This window comes from Eleutherodactylus coqui, chromosome 9, assembly GCF_035609145.1.
Source record: "Eleutherodactylus coqui strain aEleCoq1 chromosome 9, aEleCoq1.hap1, whole genome shotgun sequence".
NCBI lineage: Eukaryota > Metazoa > Chordata > Amphibia > Anura > Eleutherodactylidae > Eleutherodactylus > Eleutherodactylus coqui.
The window spans coordinates 147,933,041-147,960,962 of NC_089845.1; the positions used below are offsets into that span (position 1 = coordinate 147,933,041).

Consider the following 27,922-nt stretch of genomic DNA (forward strand, 5'->3'; position numbering starts at 1 on the left):
CCCCAGCCCTGCTATCTGTGCTATACCTGATATAGGGCTCAGTGGCCATGGAATGGTTACACTGAATAACCCTTAAGCTTAAACAGATAGGCGTCTTTCATTACCAGCAGTGAGGGCTTTTCCACATGGGTGCTGCAATTTTCAGCCACCCGAATCACAGCTGAAAATTGCATAAATGAGAGGCAGCTGTGACCAAGTCGGAGCTGCATCTCCCGCTTTCTCGCCCATTCAGACGGCCGGGTGCGGCATGTGTACGCGCAGCCCGGAATACCGTTGGCTGCGGGGAGGGAGTTCAACTCTGCCAAACTCCCTCCCCCTTCTCTCTCCCTCTCGGCTTCTTGCGGCTTTCTGGAAAAGGGAGGGGGCGGGAGCTTAGCAGAGCTAGTGTGCTAAACTCCCTCCCCCTCTCTCCGCCCCACCCTATGCAAGCTGCCAGTAAGGGGAGAGGATGGGGCGGGAAATTAGCAGAGTTGGTGTGCTAAACTCCATCCCCTCCCTCCCCAGCCCATGGGAGCTGCCAGCAAGGGGAGGGGGAGGGACTTAAGGAATGCGAGCTGCTGCTTGACTCCCTCCCCCTTCCCTTTTCTAATGGCTCTCCTAGGCTCCCATAGCATGCTATAGGAACGGCCAGCATATTCCCACAAAAGAAAAGATAGGACAAGACTAGAGTTGAGCAAACATACTCTGCCGAGCTTGATGCTCGTTCGAAAACAGTATGGAGGTACTAGAGTTCAGTGCTGCAGCGCTCTGCACAACACCTCCGGAATATCTTGAATATGACTGTGTTAATAATGCAGTATTTCAGTATTTGGGGCCCCCTTTCTAATTTTGCCCAGGGCCACACTTACTCTAAAAGCGGCCCTGGTCACAGTCAATGTGATGTAGCATGTAAGAGGATACAAAAAAAGGGGCTCCCTCACAGGCAATATAATAAACTGCAATACCGTAGTATTATATAAATTTATGATGCCAGACTCGCAATGACCCAAGTAAAAAAGCTATTACATTACTTAACCCGTACAGTGCAAGCCATGAAAAAATATATAAAAATCAAGGCATCTCGCCTCACAAAAATGGAATATAAAGCAATAGAAAAGTCATGGATTACCAAATGCTACCATTAAAAAGTACAACTTGTCAAAAAAAAACAAAAAAAAACCCTAATTAATTCATGGCCCGATATCGCCCTCGCAATGCATGTGGAACCCCTGGATGCAACGAGTTTTCATGTGAAAACAGCATCACATCACTGTGGGGAATCCCTTCGTCACATTGCATTCAATAGGAGAGGATCGCTGTCCTCTGCTGTGGCTGTGACAGCTGCAGCAGGGGATTCCTTGGATGTGAAACCCCTGGATGCTGTCACATCCAGGGGCTTCACCTTGCTGTTTTGGAGCCGGCGGCAGCAGCGCCGGCCCCATTGAAAGCAGTGGGAAAGAGATCGCGATCTCCTGCTGCTGCTGTGACAGCTGTGGCAGGGGACTCCTTCATCCCCACTGGGAGTCCCCTTTTCACTGAACACTGTGACAGCAGCGGTAGAAGAGCGCGCTCTTCTCCCTATGTAGCAGCAGCGCCGACCCTATTGACAACAAGGTGAAGCCCCTGGATGTGACAGCGATATCGCAGCGATATCGAACAGAACACTGATGCAATATCGCTGCGATTTTCTCGCTGCAATATCACTGTCGCCCGTGGGAAAGAGGCCTTAGGGTGAACACCCACTTGCATTTTTTTTTTAACGCTGCGATATCGCTGAGTTTTTTTAACGCAATTGTCAATGGGACATTCTAATGTTAAAAGCGCATTGCGGGTTTGTGCTTTGCAATTTTTGTGCGATGCGTTTTTAACATTAGAAAGATCCCTTGACAATCACGTTAAGAAAACACATCGATATCGCAGCGTTAAAAAACCGCATGTGGGTGTGAGCCCTTCAGCTAGTTCCACACGATTTTTTTTCTTTCGCAACATCGCATGAGGGAACGCATCGCACATGTAAAGGAAATTGCTGAAAATTATTGATTTCATAATTCTGCGCTTTTACTCACTCTCGCATCGCGTGAAAATCGCACGATTTTACCGCCATGTGAAACCACCCTTAGGGTGACTACCCACTACAGTTTTTTTTCACTGTGAAATTCGCAGCGTTTTTTTCTGCAGGGGTCTATGGGACTTGTAATGTTAAAATCGCGATCGCGCAAAATCACGATTTTAACATTATAAGTCTCATAGACTCCTGCAGGGAAAAAAAAAGGCTGCGAATTTCGCAGTGAAAAAAAACTGTAGTGGGTAGTCACCCTTACACAGCACTGTTGACAGAAGAAAACGTGTTAAAGGGGTTGTCCCGCGCCGAAACGTTTTTTTTTTTTATTCAATAGGCCCCCCGTTCGGCGCGAGACAAACCCAATGCATGTGTTAAAAAAAAAAACTGTTTAGTACTTACCCGAATCCCCGCGCTGCGGCGACTTCTTCCTTACCTTAGCAAGATGGCCGCCGGGATCTTCACCCACGATGCACCGAGGGTCTTCTCCCATGGTGCACCGTGGGCTCTGTGTGGTCCATTGCCGATTCCAGCCTCCTGATTGGCTGGAATCGGCACACGTGACGGGGCGGAGCTACGCGATGATGCGTAGAAGGGGGCGGAGCCAGAACTCCGCTCGTGCCGAGACCCAAGAGAAGGGAGAAGACCCTTCTGCGCAAGCGCGTCTAATCGGGAGATTAGACGCTGAAATTAGACGGCACCATGGAGACGGGGACGCTAGCAACGGAGCAGGTAAGTGAATAACTTCTGTATGGCTCATAATTAATGCACAATGTACATTACAAAGTGCATTAATATGGCCATACAGAAGTGCTGAACCCCACTTGATTTCTCGGGACAACCCCTTTAAGGGTCCTTGAATGGAGGGATAGAAAAGATACATGTGAAATGTTGTAAAAAAAAAAGCTATATTAATTTGGTATTGATGTAATTGTACGACCCGCAGAAATGAAACACAATTGCAGATTCTGTTAATCTTTCCTTTAAAAAAAATGGAATAAAAAGTGACCCAAATGTTATATGATTCTAAATATGAGAGTACTGAAGTGTAGAGCTCATCCCGCAAAAAACAAGCTCCCGCAGAGCTCCCCTGGGGGAAAAATGAAAACGATATGGCTCTTGGAATGCGGCGACACAAATGCAAACTTTCAAGGAAAAAGTGTTTCTAGGGTAAAAAAAAAAATATCAAAACATAAAAAAAATTGTATAAACTTGGTATCACCAGAATCGTGCGACCCGGAGAATGTTATCACATTACTTATTCTGTATGCTGAACACCATAAAAATGGAATCCAAAAAAAAATGGCGGAATTTTTTTTTTTCCAATCGTCCCCCGAAAAATAAATAAAAGTTATATAATACATTATATGTTTCCCCAAAACGATGCCTTAATAATACAACAAAGAAAAAGCTCTCATACAGCTGTGTCTTACAGATTATGGACATGGCTTTCAGTGCCTAAAGAGGGAAACGTTACCTATGGAATGAATCTCACATAGAATTAAGAGATCCATATTATGCACCATATTAGGGGCTGCAATCTACACTCATATACATGAAGCTTAATTAAAGAATGATTATTGCACTGCTATCTGTGTTTTGACCACTAGGAGGTCCTCTCTAATTAAACTAGCCATTATACCGTCTACTTGTCACGTCCCTGCAGGAAAAAAACACAAAGCCCAAAACGGTGTCACTAGACACGACTAAAACCGGACTAAACGGGACAAAGACAGACTAAAACTGGATGGATATGGACAAGACAAATAAAAACCTGGGAATATTTTCCTTAAACTAAGCAGGACATAGTAGGGCTCCTGACAAGGACGGCCCTACGTCTCATACCTACTGGGTCTAGTCTATCTCTGGCTGGCAATAAGGAATAACCGGACACTAGGAGAAGGTCAGAGAGGGAACACTGCCACACCAAAAGATTTAGGTGTCCACACACTTAGGAATGGAATGGAATGAGGCATCCAAACACCTATAGACTGAACAGATGAACAAGACGAGGGTCTAGCATCCATCTACCAACAGACGAAGGGGAACAAACAGGATGAGACTCGGGCGTCCGCCAACCAATGAATGAGTAGTACAAACAAACATTAATCGGGCATCAAAATACCAATCAGATAGGTGGATAGGACATACAGACAACTGAAGTGACGAGCTAGCAGACAGACTGACGGATGAAGACAGCATAGCATGCAAACGTCAACCTGACTGGGTCCAGGGGAACAGAGCTCAGAACTTGTAAGGAGACCTATTTGCCTGTGTGCATATTTCTGATTTACAAATATATGTCCAACGCTACATTTTTGAATCCTCCACTTCCTTTGCTCGCTCTGGAAATCCTTGCAGACCTTCCCCATCGTAATATGTATAATACTGAATATCTCCTTCTGTATTAATTTACAAGTTATTGTTATTAGGTTTTCAGGAGGACAAACAAACACTTAATTACAGAGTAATCCGCATTAATCCATCTGCTGCTGAGATGGAGATTTCATCCAATACATCAATTTGTTCTGAAAAGACAATAATTCTAATGAATATGAAATCCTCTTTTGTCTGAGATCCAAACAAGTCTCTTCCTCCTATGTGTGATGCCAGGGCTCCCCTCTCTGGAGTGCCACAAACCTGTACACGTTAACTCCATCACTCTCTGGTGCCACGCAACAGCCTCATTTCAATCAATTATCACAATAGCAAGGAGGCAAATTTGCATATTGCTTGGATACATACTGACCCAATTAGAGTCTTTGGATGCAGTTACAGACATGTGACTGCATCATCAATCTGTTTTGAAGCATTAGTGTGAGAACTAAGAATACAGTAATGTGAGCTCTGATATGCTTCTAGGTATTCACTATATACTGAATGCATTAGGAACACCTAGACAATAGCGGGTTGGTCCACCTTTTTGAGTGATCATGGCTTTCAGATGTCAGAGAGCAGAATCTACAAGGTGGGAGACATCCTCCATACTCAACTCCACCCATGCCCTGTGCAGCAGCCGCATCAGTTGGTGCACATTTTACAGATAAGTGGGAGCAGATCTCACAACCCTTTCCAGCATATCCCAAACCTATTCAATGGGGTTACAGTCTGGTGAGTTTGAGGGCCACGTTAGTATAGAGAATTCCTTGTTGTGTTCCTCCAACCACTCCCTAGTGATCCCAGCTCATAGACTGAAATGGCTAATTAGTCTGAGGATTAGTGATGAGCGAGCATACTCGCTAAGGGCAATTGCTCGAGCGAGCATTGCCCTTAGCGAGTACCTGCCAGCTCGAGACAAAAGGTTTGGGTGCCGGAGGTGGGCAGGGAGTTGCGGGTAAGAGCGGGGAGAAACGGAGGGGAGATCTCTCTCCCTGTCTCCTCCCCGCTCCCCCCTGCTGACTGCCGCTACTCACCGCTCCCCCACGCCGGCACCCGAACCTTTTGTCTCGAGCGGGCAGGTACTCGCTAAGGGCAATGCTCGCTCGCTCATCTCTATTAAGGATGTTTACTTCTTCCTGCTCAATTACACAGTGTTTCACGTATCACCTAGCGTATTTTGCTAGCATTTGCACGTCCCCATTGACTTCTATGGGGAATTTTGCTGCAGGAAAATAGAACATGCTGTAGTTTGTTTGTATTTTGCACAACTGAAATACCGCAGGAAAATACGTGCGTGTGAACAAGCCCATTAATATCAATGGGTTCTATTCTATGCATATATACCTGAATGAAGACGGCCTAAAATGCTTGAAATAGCTGAGTTTTTCTACAAGCGTTTAAAAACACTGAGGAAAAACTTGTATGAACAAGATATAAATGTTATTTCTGAAATTGCCAAAGAGATCTGCTCCAACCTATAAAAGGGTTGTCTTCTGCTGGACCGCCTGGTTTATTATGATCTCAGGATAACTGGTAGTAGGATCCTCTGGTTGGCCGGTCTATCGCTGGAAATAACTAACTGTGAACAGAATTTTTCAGAACTTGACAGTAGAGGGCAACTCAAGGACTTCTATTGACTGTGACCTTTTTAAAGGGAAATACTCTTTAGATGCATCAGATGAAAACTCACCATACTGTTAATATTCTTCTGCAGCACTGGCATCGCTCTGGCGTTTCATTAAAAGTCACTCTAATTCTAACTGCCCCCTTAGAGGTTTACATTTCCTTTATTAGAATGATCTTTGTTGGAGACACAATCAGTTGACAGTGTCTACTGTAAGAGTTGGATTGACCCCTACATTGTTTTTTGACCCCTATGTCCTGCACTGTATTCTTGTGTCCTCTAAGAAACACTATTGCAGGCAGCACCTGGCGCCCCCCCTTATCCTGCCTTCTCTTCTTCTTTGTTTATATCTTTAGTAACTCTTCTCATTATTGTAAATAGCCAACTCAAAGTGACTTCTCTCTGGATTGGAAGAGCTTTTGCAATAAATCACAGCCATATTGTGCCATCAGTGACGGCCCATGATTAAATCTTCCCTCCGGCAGAAGCATACATCACTTTTCTGCAATCTTTGCTCAGCAGGCAAATGCAAAAGCTGTTTGTGATCTGAGCCAAGGATTTCTTGTGCCGCCTCTTTCCTCATTTCATCTGCATCAAAATATCTTTGATTCTGAGATCTAAAAACAGAATATAAGGAATACTTGAAAAGTCGGAGCAAATGATAACAATCTATTGGCTTTTGCGGCCTGTATTTGGAGTGACGTGATCAAAATATTTATATATGAAAAGGGATTTTTTTTTTTGCAAAGGAGAGCTGATTTGCATAATGAATGCAGGACGAATAATGATTGGTGTACAATAAGAAAAATTGCAAGCAAAGCTATACCAAAAATATAGTTTAAAGATCAACTCCATGTAACAGAAAGACAATTCCTGTAATGTCTCACAAAGTTCATGTCTAAAGAAGCAACACCTCAACCGTCACCATTTGATTACTCAAATAACAATGTGTTTACATTTTCAGGCTCGACTCTGGGTAATGTCTCGATATTAGTCCACTCCTGACCACTCAAGACCAGAACTGCCCAAATAACAAGTATCTCATGATTCACTAGAGTTCCCCTATCTCTTATTGCAGCAGGGCCTGTTTCCCTGAAATAAGACCTACTTTGTTTTGGGGGGATTTTCAGGGAGGCTTGAAATATAAGCCCTACCCCCTCAAAAAAAACCTAGCTGCATTGCATGAAAAAAGGAATTCAATACCTAGCTGGCTCGGTCCAGGTCCCCCACACTGCTCTCCGGAGCCCCGAAATGCTTCTTTCAGTCCTCGGCCGCCCACAGAAGATTACTTTATAAAACCTACCTCCAGCAAGCAATGGCTGTGATTGGTTCATCAAGCGCTGTATTGATTGGCTGAGCAGCCATTTCATTGTGGAGGCGGGATTTATGAATTGGCCAAACAATGCTGCGACTCAGACAATTTATAAATCTGGCCCCCACAGTTTATAAATCTGGCCCCCACAGTGTGATGGCTGTGATTGGTTCTTCGATCGCTGCTCAGCCAATCAATGCAGTGCTCAATGAACCAATCAGAGCCATCGCATTGATTCATCGAGCACTGCATTGATTGGCTGAGCAGCGCTTGAGAAACAATCAGTGCCATCGTTTCCTGGAGGTGGGATTTATGAATCCCGAAACCAGGAAGTATTTTCTGTGGGAGGCTGAGGACTGCAAGAAGCACGTTGGAGTTCTACAGAGCAACAGGAGGTACCTGGACTGAGTCTGCTAGGTAAGTATAATAAGACATCCCCCGAAAATAATACCTAGCGCCTGTTTTGGGGCAAAAATTAATATAATACAGGGTCTTATTTTCAGGGAAACACAGTAGTTCCTAATGGTGTGCACTCCTAGTGACTTTACAGAGGCTGGCATAACTTATGGATTGTTGCAAACAAACACTCTGATGTCCTTCCTGGCCTTGGTCCATGGTTCAGCTGCACAGTTATGCCCTCTGGCCTTTACGCAGCTCCTATCCTTGGGTCCAATTGTGTCCTCAGTCAACAGAACAGTAGTCCTTATTTTGCACTTCACCAGCGCTCTCAGCTGAACTTGGGCTCTCCAGCAACAACTCTGCTCTCTCTGCAGGCTGTCGCACCTTTTTAGCAACTCCATAGCACTTTGTTGCACGTCAGCGTTCCAGCAGCAACACAGTCACTGTCCTTGCGCTCTACAAGCTGTGACGCAGCTCCAGCACCTTTTACAATGCTGACCTCATCTCTCTTGAGAGGTCCCACAGAGCATGCTCAGTTTCAATGTGCTGAAACCGGGTGCAAATTTTGGTGCAGGCAGCAATTTTTAGCACAAGTCACAATCCATCTCCATGGCAACATTTAACCATTTAGGGTAGCCCCTTACAGAGATGCAAGAACCCAGATACAGATGTGTGTAGATGGATGTCTTTTCCTTATGATGAATTCGGGTTTGACTTATTTACATAGTCGAGATGAGCAAACATGCTCGGTTGAGGAAATTACTTGAGCGAGCATCGGCATTTTCGAGTAACTGCCTGCTCGTCCGAAAAGATTTGGGGGGAGGCGGGGGGAGCGGAGGGAAGAGAGAGATCTCCCCCCTCCCCTGCCCCTCCCGAATCTTTTCGGACGAGCAGGCAGTTACTTGAAAATGCCGATGCTTGCTCAAGTAATTTCCTTAACCGAGCATGCTCGCTCATCTCTATTACATAGTCATGTTGCAAAGCCTTGTTAAAGAACCGATATTGACTTATAGAGAAGCTACCTTCCAACTTCCATCTTATTGAAAGGAGAGCTTATTTGCATACCTTTTTTTCCCAGGGGATCATTGTATGGCCTATAAGTCTCCCTATGCCTACTTGGCACTCTCTACAAGGAGAAAAGGTACACAAATCACTGGAGTGCTCCTTTAAAGCAAAGTCATAGACAGAGATGCAGATTACATAAACATAGGCAACAAAGACTTGAGGGTTAATAATATTAGGGACTTGAATTAATCTTATCCGAGAGAAGTAGATTTTGTTTTCACCGTTCTTAAAGGGACACTCACGCCAAACATCGGTTATTGCGCTATGATTGTATTTCGGCTTCTATAAATACCAGCATTACTCTGGCAACATTCATTATTGGTTAATTAGAAGTCTACAAAAGTGACAGTGTAGTTCTGGAGGAAGCTCCACTAGGAATGAAAAGGTTAATATGTTATGAGCAATATGGGAACGGAAGGTGCCTTTGTCCTGACTAATTGTTCTGGATGGTCACACCCTTGGCTGTAACCCACATCATTGTATCTTCTCCCCAGCCCTCTCCTCCCCCTGTACTACTTTCTTCTCCATACAATTCAGCAGCTGGACTTCTTTCAATGTAGGAGATATGAATCCATTATTATATCCAGACATGTACAGTACATGACCTTTTTATTAGTCTTTTATCACATCACTCGGCGTAGGTGTAATCTACTTCCAACTGCTGTGAAAGTTCACAGTTAGCCTTCTCACTCTCCCTTCAGAACCATAACTTTTTGTTAACTTTAATAAGACGCCCATACAAATAATGATAATTGTAACTTGTAAGGCGAAGGTGAGGCTGTCTTTGACATACTTTGGTCAGTGCTCCCAAGACATACGTTTAGTGTACCCATAGACTTCTGGCAGAGGCATAACTTGAAGCTCCTGGGCCCCAATGCAAAACCTGGAATGTGGCCCCCAACTATAATGCTTTATTCATAGTACTGGGCTCCCTATATGGAGAAGAGAGGCCTTATGGGCCCCCTAAGGCTCCTGGGCCCGGGTGCAACCGCATTCCCTGCATCCCCTATAGTTACGCCCCTGACATCTGGTAACCAGACATATGCCAGGATATTGTCCAGAAAAGACAATTAATAACAATCATCATTTATAGGTTAGTGAAATCTTTTCTCTTCGCTTAAACTTTCCTTGAGCATTTGGGTCAGTAGAGGTGTACGATACGACTTGGAGTTTGGGCATGAAGACCTTCAGACAATAGTATGCGCTTTACTGCACAAACAGAAACCTCAGTGCCTGCTGCCACCAAATCTTGCTGCAGGTCTTTTGCGGTCGCTCAAGGGTTTTTGACCACTGCCTTCTCAGAAATCTGGTGACAGCTTCCTCTTTCTGCCACATCCACACAGTGTAGCCAGTGTTACTTTAACTTTGAACTATGCTTCCCACTCTATCTCTAGGATCATTCAGTGCCACCTTTGCTACCTTTTCGCACTGATGTGCCAAAAGTCATGGGATAGCAGTATGTAAATTGATTATGATGTGGCGTTACCTCAGATGACGGCTTGCGAATGCCCACAGCTGTATAAATTGTGAGGTGTTGTCCTGTGACTGACGTTGAACACTGGTCATGTGGTCATGGCAAGGAGATATGAATGATTGGAGTTCAAACAAGGCGTGATAGTGGTGCCAGATGGATGGGACATTTCATTTCTGAAGCTGTGCGGGCATTTTACATTCCTCAACCCAGAGTGCACTGGCATAACTATAGGGGATGCAGGGGATGCGGTTGCACCCGGGCCCAGAAGCCTTAAGGGGCCCATAAGGGCTCTCTTCTCTATATAGGGAGCCCAGTACTATGAATAAAGCATTATAGTTGGGGGCCCTGTTACAGGTTTTGCATTAGGGCCCAGGAACTTCAAGTTACGCCTCTGCCAGAGTGTCACATGTATACTGGGAAAATTTCATAGAAGACATTACCATCCACAGTGGACAGCACAGTGACCATCCACAGTTCCTTAATGATCGTGACTGATGGCATCTCACTAGAATTTTCCTTGCCAACAGACAAGTGACTCTGGCAGAAATCATATCCAAAGTCAATGCAGCAGCCCGCTCATGCATATTCTGCAGGTACGTGTGACATTCTTCAGCTTCCATAGGAGCAGCAGATCTACCAGAGTGCCTCTGTTAACACCACAACATTGAATGCATCCCCTGGGGCTGTGAAGTTGATAACTGGACCTTAGTGGATTGGCAACCTATGGCATGGTCTGATAAGTACCAGTACCAATTCTTTTGGGCTGATGACAGGGTTCCTGTGTGGCACAGACCGCATGAAGCTATGGACCCCAATTGTCAACAAGGCACTGTGTAGGCTGCGGGTGTTGTCATGGCATGGGTCAAGTCCATTGATCTCCCAATAGATGTCACTGATTGGTGCCTGCTTGGAGTCCATTCGCACCATGCCATTGGGCCCGAATTGTCCAGAATTGTTTCGAGGAGAATTTTGGAGAGTTCTGACAACCTATTCGCCCAACCTGAGCCCAATCAAGCATTTAAGGGGTGCAGTGGAGAGGTCCATTTACACCTGAGATCCCGCACCTACAAATACCCTAGAGCTGTGAGTGACTATCCATATGATATGACAACAACATCCCTCCAGACATCTTTTCTCCACTTGTAAAATCGATGCAATGTCAAGTTGCTGCACTTCACCGTTCTACACAGGGTCTTTTCACAATATTATTTCCTATCCCATGACTTTTGGCACATCAGTGTAAATGCCACATGGTAGGTGGAGGCTCTAAAGGTTTCAAAATACACATCTGTACAAATGGTAACATACAAGTCCAAAGGCCTTCTTACAGTGATATACTATATATTGCAGTATAACTGTTGTATGAAGAATAGCAGAAATCTTGAAGCGGTAATCTCAAGCATCTTAAATGTTCACAGCCCCATAGAAAAACAGTAACACAATTTTGAACAAAGTCAATTTTTTTTAAGAAGTGTAACATTTCCATCCAAGATCTGAACTAAAAAAGGAAGTGTTTTCTATGGTAACAATGGTGTTTCACTTGTGTACAATGGAGCAGACATGTTTATAAAGTCTCAGAGTCTAACTCTATGAAATCATTCTAACGTTGTGTAGTTTGATCCTGATTACATAAAATTCCCACAAGAAGGGAAGTACCTTTAAGCTAAAAGCCATTCAATACTAGTACAGGATATCCTCTACTTGTTGATAATTTCCTCTGTACAGACCAACATAGAGCACATAGGATTATTCAAAGAGACAGGTAGTCATCGACTGTGGGTTGGGAACATTGTTGTGAGCACTTAATGTTTCCTTGTACATGTCATTAATGCATTATAATAAGTCGAAAAGTTTGTGTCAATTATACAATGTAGGAAAAAAGTATTCATAGCCATATATGTACTTCTAGACCTCAGAAATAGAAAAACTGGTCTGTATAGGGCATCTAAAATGAAACCTAAAAAAATCACCAGCCTTTTGGTTGTTACTGCCAGACTAATTAGCCATTTCTTAACCTAACCAAACACTTAAGATAGCCGTCGCCATTAAAAGAGTTTTCCATAGCTCAGATATTGATCCCCAATCCTCAGGATAGGTCATCAAAATCTGATCAGTGGGGGTCTACCACCCGGGGCCCCCGTGGATAAGATGTTTGAAAAAGCTGTGGCACTCAAGAGAGAGAGCAATGTGTCCTCTTCTCAAGCCAGCGGCATCACGTTCATTAGTCACGTGGCCTTTCAGCAGCTCATTCCTATTCAAGTGAATGTGATTGAAGTGCTATACTAGACACTGCCACTACAAAATGTACAGCGCTGTGCCTGGTAAGCAGTGAGGAGGGCATGGCACTCACTCCAGCACCTTGATTGGTGGGGTCCCAGGTAGTGAAACTTCACCAGTCAGATATTGATGACCTACAATGAGTATAATCAGTATCCAACTACCAGAAAACCCATTGTTACGTGTGCTGCTGAGACATATTGTACTATTGTGATTCCAGCAGCACAGCACTCTCAGGGTTAATGATTGAGCTGGCTGGGTGTGGTACTTCCTGTTAGCCAATCCCCTAGATCTGTGCTCACATATAAATCAGCTCCTGGTCAGTCTCTGTATGGCCTCTAAGGTGAGCAGTCATGAATGCTTGTCTGGTGAAGTTTTGCAGTGTGACCTGGTTTATGTCTGTTTGTACGTTTAAATTCTGTCAGTTTGGTGTTAGTTTGCTGTGTGACCTGCTATCTGTGTCCTGTTGCAGCGTTCTGTGTTAACTCTGTCCGGTTCTGCTGGACTCCTGGTTAGTGTAGGAACTAGCAGTATAACCAGGAGCCATGAAGTGGCCTGCTAGCTTCCACATATTGTACAACATGTCAACTAATACCTGGTATTTATATTAAGCTTCCTATCTGTTACTAGTGGTTGCATGTTGTATGCTGTATATTCTGGCTCTGTGTATCCTATTGTTCAGGCCCTGTCATGTGGCATGTGAATGCATCCTGTTCTGGTGTGTGGCTCCTAGGATCAGCTAGGGCCCAGATCCGAAGACCGCTGGGCTGCCCTTATCGGGGCAATGTCCCCGCTTAGGTAGGGCCAGGTCTACCTCCCTATAGCCAGGGCCAGTTGCATGAAACCCGTCTGTGTCCCATTTGGTCACGATCATGTGGGCCCCGTGCTTTGTCTGCCCACACGATCGTAACACCCATTTAACCAATTCATTCTTTTGCAAAAATTTACTAATATTGGCAGAGATGAACTGTCAGTGTTTCAAAAGTTATTACAGGACCCGCAGATCAAGAGTCTCATGCACATAGGATGCTGACATTTAGAAGCAGATTATTGGAGTGAGTTTCGTAAACGTGGTACTATTGATAAGGTTACTGAGGTTGAGTTGTTTTTTGGTGTTGCTTCAGTCTCTCCCTTGTTGAGTGGGTGGGGCTGAATTAAAACATTGGGAAACTTAATAGAAATATGCCTTCTGTTTGGGTTTATTCTGCTGGTGATGTAATAGCAATAAATGGGTTTTTCGTAACTAAGGGTTTTTTCTCAGGATAGGTCACCAATAGTTGATTTTGGGAGTCCATTGCTAGGAACTCCCTGCGATCAACTGTTATCTGGAATCCCACTAAATTCAATAGGAGTTGTGCCTCCATTATAAACCCCAGCCGCTGCAATGTGGATGGAGCTGCCAGCTTCCAGCTCTGTCTACATTGACAGAGGGCCAGATTAAAAATACTGGCCAAAGTTCCTAAGCGACGGATCACTGCCGATCAACTACTGATGACCTGTCCTGTCAAAAAATTACTGTCAGCTAACTCCACTGTGAACATGCCCTAACAGCAAGGCCAAGCGCACATGTTTAGGGAGACTGGAATAAGCTGCTAAGACCCATATGGCAGCGGCTTATCTACCGTGGCAATGCAGGAACAGGCATGTTGTATCAAATATGCCCGATCCCTCTTACCCCAACCACTGCCACTGAGGAACAGTCAGCAATCCCCAGACACATGAGACTGACAGTCAATTCCCTAATTATGTGCGTGTTGAGTCAACTTTTCTCTCTTGTGTATAGCTTGATTTACTTATATTTGGTTCTAGAAAAGCCTGGTGACAGCCAATAATGCCACCGTTACTTCTTCCAGGGAGCGTCTCAATCGCCTTTCACCAGATTCCTAAAGGGCAACTCTGCTTACATATGAAATGATGCATGTACTTCGCCGACTTGCATTTTGCCACATGAAAAGCAAATCTCCACTTGTCAATACAGTGTGCCTGCCCTATGCAATGGCGACAAAGTTGTTAACACAGACTTCATAGGGAAAACTTTAACTCAAGAACAGACTCTTTTATAACTTGAAATAAGAGGTTGAGCCCATGACCAAGTATCCAAGTTCTATCTTAATATTCTGTTGCCACTAAATTCCATCCCCCCCCCCCCCCCCCTCAAAAAAAAAGCTAAGTATTTGTCTGGATAGAAGTTTTTTTTTCACTGTAAATACAATAGAAAAGTAACCCTGCCACGTTTTCTGCCCTGTCGAAAAACAGCATCTTGTGTTTTGTATACTGAAAGTCAACAGGTATTCAACTGGACAGACATACAACTTATGCCTCAAGTATATGGTAAAAACTTGGTAATGTTGAATGAAACAAAGCATGTGGTCAGTGTAATACAAATGCTGTTATAATTCAATCAAGCACTGATCTCAACAACCCGACCTGCAGGGGGCGCCATTTGTTTACAGATATCTTGTCAATAATGCTGATATATATGTGGCGCAGAATCATAGATACCTATGTGTATCCTGTCCAGAGTACAATCTTGAGTAGTCATGAGCTTCCCACCTCTTAAGCTGTGCAGGACTGTACACTATTCATGAGCCAGACTAGCTCTGCCAGCGACTATTATTACTACAGGGGGCAGTATTCTACAAAAACTCCTATAGAAGACCAGTTACAGTGAAAAACTGCAAAATAAGATAAAAATGGCAAAGTGAGAAACCTCATGTTATATAAAATATCCATCTTATATCTGCCTATCTAGGTAAAAATAAGAAAAAAAAAAACACATCCCACCAACCTAACACACCCCCCTACCCCCACCCCCGCACAGTTGTCCCTTTTAGTTGAGACTACATTTGTACAATTTTACAGTTTGTTAAACCACCATGTGTATACTATTGCTAAAAAGTATCTAGTCAAAACACTGGTCACTAGGGGGTTAAATCCAAGAGTCTGATGCTGAACTGGTTTTTGTTACAGACATCAGTAATACATTTAGGGTCAGGTTCCCTTTGGTTGTGACCACTGCAGTATAGGCACGATACAAAACTTTCATTGTGCAATAAATATATATGACTTTTGCTGCCGGCCAATCACAACCAATCATATTAGCCATAGGGGAGTCGCTACAGTGATCCGGGAGTGGTGGATCTGCTCATGTTGTCCCTATGTAAACAGAGAGGAGGCCATTGACCCCATTAGAGAGGAAATGGCGAAGAATTCCAAAAGTAAGTATAAAGAGAAGTTTAATATTTCAGCACTTTGGCCATAACTAAGGACCTTTCATTCCTGTTTTGCTGTTCCATCGTGGGAACAGCAAACCGTAAAGAAAGCATTTGAGTTTTGCAGTCCATAGAAATGTATTGAAACTGAAGACCTTAAGTTTTAATCCGTTTCTGTATTTTCTGCCTCCATTCCATTTTTCGCACTGGACCAACTTCACACTGCTGAACTTTTGTTTCCAGTTACAGAAATGGAATAAAAACACATGACATTTTTCTTGCATTGTAGTCAATGGGGGATGGACTTAAAACGGAACGCAATTCATTTTTTACTTCCATTTTTGTTTCCTGAGCAGCACAGAAGGTTTTTGGTGGTGGTGGTTCTTCAATCAATGTGGCTCAGTGGCTAGCACAGTTCCCTTGCAGTGCTGAGGTCCAAGGTTTAAATCTCACCAAGGACAACATTTGCATGTGTAGTGGCCAGAGTTAGTGTCTCTCTGTGATGTTTGTTCTCTGCTGGTGCATTCATGTTTGTCTATGTTTTTTGTTGACATGTGTGGTTGGTAAGGAATGTTGGGGGGAGGACTTAGAGAGTGAGTGGTAGACGGGACATGAAGGAGAGAGGAGGTGTGATGCAGTGGTGCAGTAGTCAGCGTTACTGGAGAAGAGAGTGGAGATGTAGTCGGTAAAGGAGGAGACAGGAGATCAGATGCTGGTACCCGAGCCGAGTCTCGGGCCTATCCCTGTGCCTATGCGATATCTTCCCTCCAGGGACCGTGGAGTGCAGATCTTGTTTTCCTGGAGTCGGCGGTGGAGAATGCATAGTCCCTCCGCTTAATTACCTCCATGTTGAGAGCGAATGAGGACTGAGTAACCAAGTTGTTAAGTGTGATTGGAGCCGTGAAAGAAAGGATGTGATGGGAAAATGGAGGGGTATGTGGTATATTCCCTTCAAGTGTCAGAAGCACCCCCAGGGATCGTCCATCAGATAACTGAGATTGCGGATGTTCAGAGGATGGGCATGAGAAGAGTGACCTCTAGATACAAACTTGTTGAGGTGAAGAAAAAAACGAATGTGCTTGAAAATGTCATGCCCGAGACTGTTGTAACGCTTTGTCATTGAAAAATTTAAGTTAATTGTACAAGTTAAAGAAAACCGTGTGCCTCCGGTTTAAAACTATTCCTTTGACTGTGGACTTTGTTAGTTGGTTTGCTTACTGTAAAGAGGCACTGGCGTCACGAGAACAAACAGGTAATAAAGTTATTCAGCACGGTTGCTATTACTGGGTCCTGTCTGCAGCTGGGCCGACTACGCTTTGGATCTTCCGGGAGAAGATGGTAGAGCCACTTGTGACACTTCATCGGGTTTTACCCCGGCATCTTTACCAGCCAGAGAACTGAACCTGTCCACTACATATGGACTCAATGCAGATGAACCTAGAAGGGTAGTGCTGCAAGACAACAGAGATAATGACTGAGCCACCATGCTTCTTCCTTCTCCTCCTCCTTCTTCCTCCTCCTCCTCCTCTAGATAAGGAGGAGGAGAAAGAGAGGAAAACGAAGAATATATTCTCCTTCTACTTTAGAGGAGAAGAAAGAAGAAGCATGGTGGCTTAGTCATTAGCATTGTTGCCTTGCAGCACTGGGGTTCTAGGTGCAAATTTAATCAAGGACAACATATGCATGGAATTTGTATTTTCTCTCTTCCTTTGGTGAAGGAAGAACATGTATGATGACTCAGTCATTAGTACTGTTGACTTACAGTGCTGGAGTTCTTGGTTCAAATCTGATCAAGGGCAACAGCTGATCAGTGACCAGCTGATCAGTGTTGTCCCTGAGCCAGAAACTTGAATGTAGAAGTGCCTGCAAACCAAGTATGAGGCTTTCTAACTGCATGTGAAAGAAAACTCAATGCAAAAAAAATAGATAAGTGCATCATATTTCTCTGCAGAAACTTGGTTATATATGTGTATTGATTTTTTTATGCAAAAAGGTTAACAGATGTATGGTGTTTTTCAAATTCCATGCAGATGTTGTTCTTGATTAGATTTGAACCTAGAACTTCAGCACTGCAAAGCAACAGTGCTAACCACTGAGCCACGTTCATTGAAGAACCCCCACACAATGCATGGGATGTAAGGGAGGCACAAATACCTCCTGTGATGCAGAAGGGCATCATCCACTGTTGTTCGGTTCTCTCATCTCTACCAGGTTGCACAAGAAAATGGATTCGTTTTCAATGCTGTAAAAAGGAAATAAACGGAAAGCATTCTTTCAGTTTTTGACAGATCTGTTTTATAAATCTGCCAAATAAAGGAAGGGATGTTCTCAGCTTATTTCTTCTTCACTTCTGCTTTGGTGATTTCCATTTTTAGTAAAACTGGATCAGTCAAAAAAATGCTAGTATGAATGTAGCCTAAATGTTTTGCTTTTTTATCCCCTCAAACAACCCTTTATATTTAAACCCCTTAACACAATTCACAAGCCTAAACTGCTGGCACACTAAACTACATGTTGGGAGAATCAACAAAGGTCCTGGCTCTTGTAAAGGAGTTAAATGGTATCATTAACTTTCGAGAAATTCAGTCTAAATATAATCCAACTTGGCTTCTATGAAATGTAACCAATAGGCCGTACTGAAGAATGTGTCCTTTATGTAAGCCTGAAAAGATGAATATTGTATTACAATATACACCTTGTGCCTGGAAAAGGTTGTTCTATAAATTGTCTCCAACTACATTTCTTTATACAAAGTAACGGAAATTCTCTTTGTAGGACCTAATATTTCAAGACGATTGATATCCGCATTCAATTATCTGCTGCCTAAACCCTATGTGATGGAGGAAAAGGGAGCCAAGAAGCAATTTATGTCAGAATATTAGATCTCTCCATGTTTCTGCAATGCTCATATATATATAGCTATATTGTGAGGCGACTTCTGTCTTGTAGATTGGAGTTCCGGCATGTGATAATGCTGTAAAGAAGTTTCAGGAACTTGGAGAGGAATAGGATCTTGAAGGGAGCTCCTCCATACTTGGATCTTCTTGACACATTTTTAGAGATATGTTGTTCGTCTTTGCCATCAACATACCGTGTTAACCACTTATACACATACTTTCTTAAGGAGGTACTGCTATCTTGGAATGTTATGGCATATTATTAGGAGGGATACTGTATAGTAGTGAGTGGAGAGGGGAAGCAGAGTTGATCTTGTGCACCTTCATGAGAGAGACCAGCTGGTCAGTGTTGTCCCTGAGCCAGAAACTTGAATGTAGAAGTGCCTGCAAACCAAGTATGAGGCTTTCTAACTGCATGTGAAAGAAAACTCAATGCAAAAAAAATAGATAAGTGCATCATATTTCTCTGCAGGGACTTGGTTATATATATATGTATTGATTTTTTATGCAAAAAGGTTAACATAGCCTTTAAGTTAGACACACATTATTTAACTTTTTCAGAGAAGAGGGGGTCCTGACCGACCTTGAGCCAGGCCAGGTAACAAAAAAAAAATAAAGTTTAGAGTTCTGCTCTAGGGTCTTCTCTAAGTTGCTGATTGTCCAGAATCAGACAGTTACAGTGCTTTTGTCATGTAATTACCACTCTTTTTGTACAAGTTAATTGGAAGTTATAAAATCATAGCATAATATGGCACATAAGTATAATCTATTTAACACTTATTGCTTGGTCATGTGCTTCTTGAGTAGCTTTTCAAGTAAGCAAACTTGGGAGAGAGTCAGATGGGGCGAGGTAATGCGTTCCATGAATGGAGTGAGATGTGGGAAAAAGCTGGAGGGCATTGGTGGGAAGGTTATAGGAAAGAATGAGAGCAATGGGTCATTGTTGAAGCACAGCGAACATGTAGGAGTTTATTAAGAGATTATAACAATGAACTGAGGAGGAGAGGAGTGATTCATGGCTTTGTAAGTTAGAGGAGATTGGCATTCACTTGGGAAAGTACAGGATGCCAGTGCTGCTCTGGCATGGACAGGAAGCAGATGTGGCATGATGAGTAGTAGAGATGGGCTTTGGAGCAAGAGATGAACTATGAGAGGATTAGAGTAGTCAATGTGGGATATTATAAAAAAAAAGCAACAGTTGTTCAGTTAAATCTTGTTAAACGGTCAACACTGCACTTTGTGCGTATATGACAGCCAATGTGATTACTAGCAAAAGTGCAAATCTCTTTATTTACCTAAATTAACATTTTTGTGCTGAAAGATCACTCTTAGTGCTGACCACTAGGGGTCTCCCTTCCTTCTTATTTGCTGTGAAAATTATTGTCAAGTGAAGTCTTCGTTGGTGATACAGATGGAACAAAGTAAGTGGAGGTAAGTCTTGTCTCATGCAGTTCCTAGTAGTCTATGGAGGGGAGGAGCTGTTTCAGAAAGAGAGACTTGCACAGACGTGGCTGCAGCTAATAGTAAGTGATTTTCTCTCTTGGGATGCATTCACATGGGAAAGTACAATATCCGTCTGAAAAACTCGGACTGATATCCTACTCAAAACTTGCAATTCTGGATGCAAGCATGATGTGTCTTTCTTAAAAACGCACGTGAAAAAAACGGTTTCAATGGTAAAAATCGCATTGCATGTAACTTACATGCAATTTTTTTTTTAAGATCCCATAGGAAATAATGAGTAATTCTTTGCAAGGAATTGCCCAAATATAGGATATACAGTGACTTTCAATCTCACAGCATCACTGTGAAATCAATGTGTCATTAACGCACAGGTTACGTCCATATCGCTTACACCTGCTGGAATCACATCTACACTACAGTGATCGATCGCTGAGCTCTGTTAATGGCTGCAGTCCCTATGGCTTCCTATAAACCAGATGGGACTGCTGCTGTATAAATAGAGAGTAACATTGGCGGACCGAGCATCGGCGCAGGACACAATGGGAGCAGCAAGTATATCACTAGTTTTATGTTAGTGCATGGGGTAGGGGTTGTACCGAGGTATTACAACTCGGACAACCCCTTTAATCAAGTCTATGGAAAGCATATTAAGCAGAGGACATATTTTACTACAGGATGCCCCCTTGGATGAAACTGTTAAGTCATTTTGGCCCTGATTGGACATTACATACCCATTTTATAGGCAGGATGTGCTAACAAAATATTTTATATGACAGGTGAAGCAAACTAATAGAATTATTATATTCATCACTAATAAGTGACTATACTACTATGCTACTATGTTACTATGTAGTATAGTCACTTATTAGTAGTGATGAATATAGTCATTAATGCTATTAGTTTGCTTCACCTTCCAAATAATTGCCCACCTATAATATGACAATATGTACACAGGTAGCTATAAAGGAAGCTGTGAGCAATGCTACATTACACATAATTATAGGAATTATCTGCATTGCAAAAGTAATTTCTAAAATAAAACTTTAACTTGTCAACCTCAACAAAGTATTATGTAGAGCTTACATCTTTTAATGTGCGATGGTAGTACCCCAAGTGGCCACTTGATGGCGATCTTGTATAATCATATAAAGCATAGCTTCAAAAAAAAATTGTGATGGTTCATGGAGACAGATGTGGGCATCACATTACTTAGGAGAGTTTATACTGGGACATGGATGAGAGTTGGAGATACTAGTGCCATTACTAAGTAGTGCACAAAGTAGTCAGGAAGTCCGTCCGTCCTAGCAAGAACTGACCAATTGCACTACCAGAAAAAAAAATGATTTCATTATTTATGTTTTTTTTTTTTAAATTGAATCATTAATCTTGGATGTCACTTAAGGCCATAATCAGGGCCCCAGATGAAATGATCAGGAGACTACAGTAACTCATTGATGGTCAACTAGAGAGTACAGAGCCGCCTCCTGACTGCTAGTCATTTGACCACGGTAACATGACATCTGGAGTAATGCGGCTTCAATCACACTCTTGTTGGGATCTGGAGGAAATGGGCTTGGTCCTATAGAGAATAGCAGAAGGATTACTCCATTCTACTAGTATGCAATCTGAGACATATATAGTTGTAGAACTAGAGCAACCAGCATGCCCTGAAAGTGTGCTGGGAGCTGTAGTCCCACAACGCCAGAATAGGTTGAAGATCTCTGCTTTATTTACTTACCTTTAGGGCTCTTTCACATGACATACGTGTTTTGACTGTCACCCACATGTGCCGTTAAAGCGTGTGAATGAAAAGACACGATCAAGTCCGGAGCTTAATTAGTGTCTTCTTGTCCATTCACACGGCCGGGTGCGATGTATTCGCGAAAAAATATGCGGCAGCCCGTAAAGCCTCGGAATGACTTCAGATGCCTAAATAGGGGCACCTGTAAGCTTTTTCCTGCGCTGGACGCTGCTAAACTCTCTCCCCTCACTTTTTTTCCGGCTCCCATAGTAGTCTATGGGAGCCGCCAGCGTATACCAGTCGAAAGATAAAGCAAGACTTATCTTTTCCAGCAGTGTAGAATTTCGCTCTCCGATTTCAGTTGCGTATGTGCTATTTTTTCCAGCGCAACATTTTTACGCACCGCAAAATCGCCATTTATACGAATGCATTGGAATTCAATGCCTCGGAAGGTTCGCAATTGTCTACCGGCATGAAAACGGGGCTAAATAACCACGTAAAAATGCACATGTGAATAAAGCCTCAAGGCCCTTGTACATAGGACAACTGTCAGACGCTTAGGCACTTGACAGCCATCCCAGCAGTAATTGCTCCTTTCATGCTTCGTTCAGGGAGTGGAGGCAGAGCGGCTGGAGATCTTTGCCGCCCGCCGACCTGCATTCACAGTGTATAGGCAGTCAATGACTGCCTGTTTAGAAGCGAATGATATAGCGGCAGACCAACGATGACTTTCAGGTCAACATGGAAGATCAGAGTGACTTGTGCCCTATAATGCCAGCCAGAAAAAGGAATGAAATCATATATTTTGTATATCACACAAAAGTTTATAACTTTTTTTTTTTTTTAAAGAGTAGCATCTCAGTAGAAGGGGTGGGCCCATAAAAATTACTCCAGCACCATTATATTTTGAAAGCTGTCTAAAAGAAAATCTCTGTTGCCCAAAGCAGCCAATCACAGTGCAGCTTTCATCTCACCTTAGTATAAGAAATTAAAGCTGTGCTGTGATTGGTTGTTATGAGCAAAGACAGATTTTCTTTTAGACAGCTTTCATAAGAGTGTGACGCTGGACTAGTTTTCCGTGACCTACCCTCCATATGGTGCACAAGACTATTGTATTAGAGATTGCTACATCACCCTTTACATGGACAAGCCATTACTGCACAACTCGACTTTATCAGCCATGCACTGATAGAAAAGGTGCAACCAGAACCAACTATTTTATATTTGTCCAGTGCTACATAAAAAAAAAAGGGTGAATATGGATTATATGGTTAATTTCACACAATTCTTTGGCCCAATGATTACTTACATGGTCTGTTTTAAAATACATAGACCGCCGGGGCAAGATGGTGAAAAAAAAACACAACGTAGGAGGCAACACAACTGTAACAAGACACTTGCTTCCATAGATAAAATACTGATTTACACAATTAGTGCAACTTAATGCCACTCCGGGTGTCGCCGAAATTACTGACTTTATGGTTACTGCTCTTAGTTACGCGAAATTTGCAATCACCATGACTGCACATTGGGTATAACTGAGAAGAGAGAAGTAGCCATCAAAAGGAAAGGAGATCACAAAAAAAATAAAAAATTCCAGTGCAGCTTTTATATTCACTAGGAGTACGATTTGTGACTATGGCATTAGTCGGATTACATAGCGCCATCCTCTGGCCTTAGAGGTCTAAGTCACGAAGAATACTGCGCCTCATTCATCAGAGCAAGGACTGTGCTTGTTGCCCACAGCAACCAATCAGAGCTCAGCTTTCATTTTTCCAGAGCAGTTTAAGAAATGAAAGCTGTGCTGTGATTGGTTGCTATGGGCAAGAACAACTGTTTTATTCTTAGACACTTTTTATAAGAGAGGCCCATTCCAAATAAAAGTCCAAAAACTGAAATTCCTTTAAATGGACACCCAATGATCACTTCCTCCATGCTTTAACTTGGAGTGTTGCGCCTCCTCCTCTGCCAGTTGTTAGTCCCTATTCTCTTACCCAAGACCTGAAGTAGTTAATTAGTGATTACCCTAAAATTTTACATACTTTTCTATGGCCATCCAATAATTATGATTATTTGATTACCCAGTTAATATGAAATTATATTAGTTTTACTATAAATCTTAGGCCGCTCTCAGATGATTGTATGTAACTCCGTACTCGGTCTGTGTATCAGGGATCGTAATGCGGAGCTAATGCAAATCTATGTATCCATTCACATGGCCCTTTTTAAAAACGCAGCATGATCTATCTCTTCCGTTTTTACCTCCATATTCCAATATATTGGTGTTGGGTAAATACGGATCAGTATTTGCCTTATAGAAAATGACATCTATGAAGGCAAACACTGAACTGGTAGTGATGAAATCCTGATGGCATGCGGCGGTAACGTCATCTAGAACACTTCCGTAATACAGATCCGGATTATGGACATGTTACAATACGCTCGTCTGACACCAGCCTGATAGTCAACTAGTAAAAGCACAAGCGCATACATTCCAATGATCACACTTGGACTCTTTTATTTAGTCACAGTAGACCAGTACAACAGTGATTAAACCCAGTACAGCAACAAAAAAAAAAAAATGTATCACCTTTCAGGCAAGTAAAAATGCATCCATGCACAGAAGTGATGTATATACAGGGGAACGGGCGCTCTTCTTAAATTAGTCTACCTGTTAAATAAGGCTCTAGTGCAGCAGACTGGAAAATATATTAGAAGATCGGGATTGGTTGGATATTCCAGACTCCTGTGAAAGCAAAGTAGCCTCAATGGGCGTTACCCGGCCTGCACGTGGTAAAGCTGGTACTTGTGATTTGTCGACGCATGGCAATAGAAAAGAATAATACTTTACATATCAAGGACATCTCTCATAGAATATCTCAACTCAAAAATATTAATTAGCAAAAAAAAAAAAAAAACAAAAAAAAACTTATAAAGTACAGTGTTACTGCCGAACTGAAATTTCCACAAATTAAGACTAAAATATGCATTTATTTTAATAGGAAAAGGGTCTAAACTAATGGTTAAAACGCCCCGATTTCAGGGCACGCACTGAAAATATTACAAAGCAAGTAGATTAAATCTTCAACCGGGACCTGTATGAGTGGCAGGCCATTTCTGAAATGCTGGGGGGAAAAAAAAAGTAATTAACGGGGAATCGTTTGCAATGGTACCATGGTATCACACAGATTGGTAAATACATGCCCAGCACAGCTGGACCTTGGATCCCCCCCTCCCCTCCAGATTGCCCCTTGCATAAAAACTATTCAGTTCATGTAAATGTCCTAAAAGGCTCCGATCTCCGTCCCCCAGGGTCTGTAGGGTTTGCCTGTAGGTGCTGGTGCCGTTGGGCTCAGTGCATTGGGAGACAATAAGTGGAAAGATCCAAAAGAAAACGGGAATGCTGAGAGAGATGCCACCGAGGACAGCAGCGGAGGAGAGAGTTTAGAAGGAGTCACCACTGGAAGAACTGACGTAAGGCTCCCATTGGAGGAAACCCGCAGAGTAGTGGAATCGGCATGTGGTGACCCGGGATGTCTGCTCTGGTGGTGCGGTTCTGAAGAAGACGTTGTGCCACTTGTATTTGTATGTGGAGTCTGTGCCAGGAGTAGCGGGTGAGATAGATGAGGATGGTGCCCAAAGGCACCTCCCCATGGTATATGTCCGATGCTGGTGTGGGCACTGTTTGCAGCTTCTCTCTGGGAAGCATAGTTGTTGAGATGAGAAACCAGTCGTACCCGAAGAGGGTCAGCATTGTCCAAGCCTTCAATTATACTTAAATAGCGGGCAACTTCAGCAAGACATTCTCGGAAGCCCAGGCTGCGATAGTCCATTGCAAGGGCGTGGGCATCAAAGTAGCCTAAACAGAAATGAAAGAAATAAGGGGTTAATTCTACATTGATATATTAGGCATTAACAAAAGGAAACTATCATAACCTGCATATATGTAGCAAAAGTGAGTTTGTCACTTGGCATCCTATAATGTGCTATGAGTGGTTTTACATAGGACTGCAGGTAAACACAACTCTGCTGTATCTAGAGAAGAACTACATACAGCACAGATCAGCAGCACTCCTGTCATCTATACAGTAAAGCAGTGATCTCCTACATAATAAATCACAGACTATAAAATGTGTCATGGACCATTAAAGTGACAGTCACATAACACAGCTGTACCCTCCAATAGTGTATCATATGCACAAGGATGTTGATATACAATATATTAGGGCACGTACTTACCTTTACCCCCTGCAGTGTGCAGCATCTTGAGATGGTCAACCGTCATCTGAAGAATCTCAGCTTTTTCTAACTTGGCCGAACCCTGCAAGAAATGAACAGAACATTTAGGACATGTTCACACGGGTTTTTTGTGGATTTACCGTTAAGCCCCTCTGCATGGAAAATCCGCAGCATTTACAGTAGCCGCAAAGTGGACGAGATTCTGAAAATCTTGTCCACGTACTGCGGAAAAAATCTGCACTAAACCCGTGCGGAAATAGACACGCAGTGCAGAATTTAAATCCACAGCATGTCAATTCTATCAGTTTGCACTGCAGAATCCACCTCTCCTCAATGAAGGAGTAGTCGGCACGAAAATCCAAACCAAATGGCGCGAGTTTTGATGCAGACTTTTAGCTGCAGATCTGCTGCGGACATTCCACAGCAAATCCACCCTGGCTGAACATAGCCTAAGAGAGGAAGTAGATCAGTCATTAGTAATCCATATAATGGTCCTGTATATTATAATACATCCACCGGAATCTAAACGATTAGAATGGATATCATAATACACCAACGCAGCATCAAAGAGTTAAGTAACTCCAGCTCTGCTGCATCTGCATAAAACAATCATCCCTCCTGACATCTAACGCTTCTCAGGTTTCTTAACTACCATCTCCTGCCGAGAAGTCGGAGCAATACAATATAATTACCTGTTTCTCAAACGCGCTGGGCACTAGTCTCCGCAGCTCAGACAAGCTATTATTAATCCTGTCCCGCCGACGCTTCTCAATGATCTGCAGGAGGAGAACACAAGAGTTTTGCTTTAGCGACAAGTCAAAGACATAGTCTACAGTGCTGTCTGCATTCAGTACACGGAGGTAGGAGGCACTCACCCCTCTGCGCCTCTTTCTTGCTAAAATCTGAGAAGTTGTAGATGGAGACATAGACCCGGGAGGAGAACTCAGATTCCTAAAATTAAAAATATATATGTATTTTAGAGATGCGATAAATCAAAAGCAGAGACTAAAAAAAAGCTAAAAAAAATTTATTTATATATATATGGCAAAAAGTTTGTAGAAAAGTTTATCAGTAGAAATTCTGCAAAGCCAGAGATGTAGCAGAGGTGAATAGGTTACTGGAAAAATGCAGATATCAGAAGTTGACCAAGTCAGATCTGCTACACCAAACTCAGTCAGCTCTGCTATATAGAATTCAACAGGCTGATAGAGAACTGCTGCAGACAGATGGAAACTTTCCATTACAGAGGTATATGGGGGCAATTTGACATGAAGCCCCTTATCATAGAATATGAACTTCTTGCATAGCCAATAACGGGTCAGATGAATTGGTGGTTCAGGGTGAAGTCTCAGGGTCTTCTTACCCATTCTCGTCCGCACTCTCCTTCTCCACCTCTATGTTCTCGTCCAGCTCGCTGTCCGAGGAGCTGTAGTCCCCGTGCGTCCTCTTCATGTCTGCGCTGTCACACTGTGTGCCTCCTCTTTCCCACGGTTCGCCTCTTACATGGTGCGGGCGGGGGGAGGCCGCGCACTGGCGCCTGCTCCCGAGCACAATCATCTGCTTGTAGCCAATAATCCTCCTCCGGCGCCCCGCCCCTCCGCTCTGTGACGTCACGGTCCAGGGGGAAAAAAGCGTCTTGGAACCTTCTTCATTCTAAAAAAGAACGTTGAGTGGCAGAAGAGGCCCCGCCCACTCAGCGCTGATTGGCTGGGCGCTGCGCCAAGCCGGAGTCTGCAGGACGGCATGTTAGCACGCGCAGGGCGTGGGAAAGTGTCCTGTCCGGACGGTGATAGTGATGGGA

At 43.2% G+C, this 27,922-nt stretch overlaps 1 protein-coding gene across 1 annotated transcript; it reads right to left on the reverse strand.

Annotated features, from left to right (window-relative positions):
* Nucleotides 1-24,383: 24,383 nt before the first annotated feature.
* Nucleotides 24,384-27,655, reverse strand: HEY1 (hes related family bHLH transcription factor with YRPW motif 1). The gene is made up of 5 exons (XM_066578609.1): nucleotides 27,485-27,655; nucleotides 26,997-27,072; nucleotides 26,814-26,897; nucleotides 26,122-26,203; nucleotides 24,384-25,741 (listed from the first exon to the last, which is right to left on the reverse strand). The coding sequence occupies exons 1-5, from the start codon at nucleotides 27,571-27,573 to the stop codon at nucleotides 25,167-25,169; spliced, it is 906 nt and encodes a 301-aa protein (XP_066434706.1). The 5' UTR covers nucleotides 27,574-27,655; the 3' UTR covers nucleotides 24,384-25,166.
* Nucleotides 27,656-27,922: the final 267 nt, after the last annotated feature.

Excerpts from the sequence above, each read along its gene's own strand:
- HEY1 (XM_066578609.1), bottom strand. The coding sequence starts at position 27,573 with ATGAAGAGGACGCACGGGGACTACAGCTCCTCGGACAGCGAGCTGGAC. Across the intron at positions 26,898-26,996 it reads CAAGAAAGAGGCGCAGAGGG|ATCATTGAGAAGCGTCGGCG; the intron begins GTGAGTGCCTCC and ends CTCCTCCTGCAG. Across the intron at positions 25,742-26,121 it reads GCACACTGCAGGGGGTAAAG|GCTACTTTGATGCCCACGCC; the intron begins GTAAGTACGTGC and ends ATTTCTGTTTAG.